The 2634-nt window shown below is 43.4% G+C and overlaps 1 protein-coding gene across 1 annotated transcript in view; it reads right to left on the bottom strand.

Annotated features, from left to right (window-relative positions):
- Window positions 1–2634, bottom strand: part of LOC107694956 (corticotropin-releasing factor receptor 1) — a 76985-nt gene that overhangs the window by 7404 nt on the left and 66947 nt on the right. Inside the window, exon 8 of the mRNA XM_016494682.1 lies at window positions 1400–1535. Coding sequence (XP_016350168.1) covers window positions 1400–1535 — 136 coding nt within the window. The remainder of the gene's footprint in view (window positions 1–1399; window positions 1536–2634) is intronic.

The raw sequence follows: 2634 nt of genomic DNA, 5'->3' as shown, positions 1-2634 counted from the left end.
TATTTATTAATGATTTTACATTTTTTTATTAGTTTGATCAGGATTGTTCCAAAACTAACCAAAACAATCTGTTTGCATTAAACCGTTTAACATACATTAAATTTTCCCCACAAATGAACTGACATTCCCATGAGGAATCGGACAGATGTGGAGGCAGATGAATCCGTAGAAAACATGGCTTCAACATGCGTGAGAGACCACCGTGTCATGCCAGGAAGCAAATGGTGCAAAACGGGACAGAATTGACCTTGTGTGCATCGGATGACATTGTGGACTGTGAGAAATGTACCACAAGGAAATTCTAAACATGTGGGTGAGGTTTAACAGAACACTAAACCTCAAAACACACACATTTCGTCGTGCAAACGACTATTTTTTTTTTTGCAAAAACAATAACTGCTTCCTTTAGTGAAGCAGCTTCTGGGGTGAAAACACTGAACAGCTGCACCACTTTAATATGTGATGTTTAAGCACCTGCAATCCAGTTTAAGCAAGCACTAAATGCACTTAAATACACAGTGCCATATTTAGATTCAGTGACTGTCATTATTTTCAATGCAAATCAGGCTTATTATACAATGTGCCTTGTTGACAAACCTCAGCACTTTTGTAAAAGACAGCATGTGCAAATAACTCTATCAGTGGGTGCAATTTATTCTTAGTGAATTTCCACCTCTAAGTTGTAAAGATTAGTTTCGGATCTGCTTTAACACAATTAATCAGGGTTAAAACTGTGTTGGCTGCAACCTGATCTCATGAAGAAAACAGACCTGTGGGAACGTTTTTGAAATGCGTACCAATAAGTATATATCACTGCAGTTTCCAACAGAAATGAACACTAGAGGCAGTAAAACAGCAAGCACTTTTAATCGTTTTTGTACACAGTTTTGGACTGCGTCACTTAACCAGCTCCACTTTTCGATTTCTGGCATTAACAAGCTTACTCGGTAGGTCAGCTGGCACGGAATTTGATTTAGGATACGGAATCCTTGGGCACGAATCCTGTGAAAAACATGACTCACGATAAAAGAGCTCAAAGATGAGAGATCGAAAAACAAGCTAAAATTGCATGATTGCGTTTTTATGTCATATTCGCTTTTGTTCATACTATCGGTTAGGTTTAAGTGTAGTGCAGATGGTACGTTATTTTAAAACGTCATGGGGCATTATAGTTATAGTGCCAATCAACGGACATTTCAAGTCAGAACTGCGGTGACACGTACAAAACCAACGTTTCATGTACATTCATCTGTTCCGGGGAAAAAACTAAAACACTCTTTTAGCGCCACTTAGTGGATATTTCATACCGAATATGTCACGAAACATACATGGTGCTACGTATTTCGCATCTTGCAAAAAACGGTAGGTTTTCATCATGAGACTGGGCTGGTTTACTCACCTGAAAGGACTCTAGGAAAGAGTTGAAGTAGATGAAGACAATCTGTGAGATCTCATCCTCGCCAGGGTTGACGAAGAACAGCATGTATGTGATGCCCAGCAGTGGCAGAAGAACCAGTGTGGCCTTTACTGCTTTCCTGTGAGAGTCAGAGATATAGAGATGATAATACAGAAGCCAAAAAGAAATAAAAGTAATGTCTTCAGAAATTACAATAATAAAAGCTCAACTAATTTATGCACTACTACAGGGTAAAAAAAGATAGGGTAACACTTTATTTTAAGGTGTCCTTGTTACACGTTACATGTACTTACTATTATAATAACAAATAGTTATTCTTAATTACATGCAAGTAACCCTAATGTCATGGTGCGGAGTGAGAAACGCATGACGAAGACTAGGATGAATGCAAACAGTCTTTAATATAATCCACACCAAAAGAATCCACAGAAGGTAGGCAGTAGCACACGCACAACTCATCTTTAACACTGGACAAAGACAGAATGCACAGACTTGACTAAATATAGGGGAGCTTGATGAGGGACAGACCGTTGAGGAGGATGAACTAATAATAACATAACAAAAACAGGAACATAACCAAATATGGGCACACAAGGAACTAACTAATGAAAGAGAGACAGAAACAGGGTCAATGAACACATGAGGGATGAAAACACAACAAAATGTCCGAAGGGGTGTGACAGTTCGCCCCCTTTCCGGAAGGCGTGACCTCGCGCCACAGGAAGAAAGGGTGGGACGGAGGGGGACTTAGGAGTGGATGTGGGATGGTGACAGGGGATGGTGCTAGGCTGGCAGGAAGGCAGGCAGACAACCCAGGTGGAGGTTTGGGCGGAGGACGGACTCCCCGGAGGAGGATGGTGAACAGAGTCCAGGGTGGAGACAAAGGAGGGAGGAGCCATGGAGGAAATAGGAGGAGCCAGGGAGAAGACAGGAGGGACTTGGAGCAGGAGGAGCCAGGGGGGACCCAGGCCGCAGCCATGAAGGCGACGCACGGTGGAGCCGACGGAGGGTGGAGCCATGGTGGAGGAAGAGAATGTTAATAAATGATATAGCCAAGAATCCAATGGAGACTGGCAGACCTGTGGCCATCCCACCGCACAGATGGTGGGCTGAGGTTGAGCTGAGGGGCTGACAGGGGACCGCGGAGGCGATGGTGAGGACTGGTGCAGAGGTGGTGGGAGAGGGAGGCTGGGCGGGAGTTCAGGATGATCGCACAC

This window comes from Sinocyclocheilus anshuiensis, unplaced genomic scaffold (assembly GCF_001515605.1).
Source record: "Sinocyclocheilus anshuiensis isolate Anshui unplaced genomic scaffold, SAMN03320099.WGS_v1.1 scaffold214, whole genome shotgun sequence".
Classification (NCBI taxonomy): Eukaryota; Metazoa; Chordata; class Actinopteri; order Cypriniformes; family Cyprinidae; genus Sinocyclocheilus; species Sinocyclocheilus anshuiensis.
This window is presented reverse-complemented; position numbering and strand designations above follow the sequence as displayed.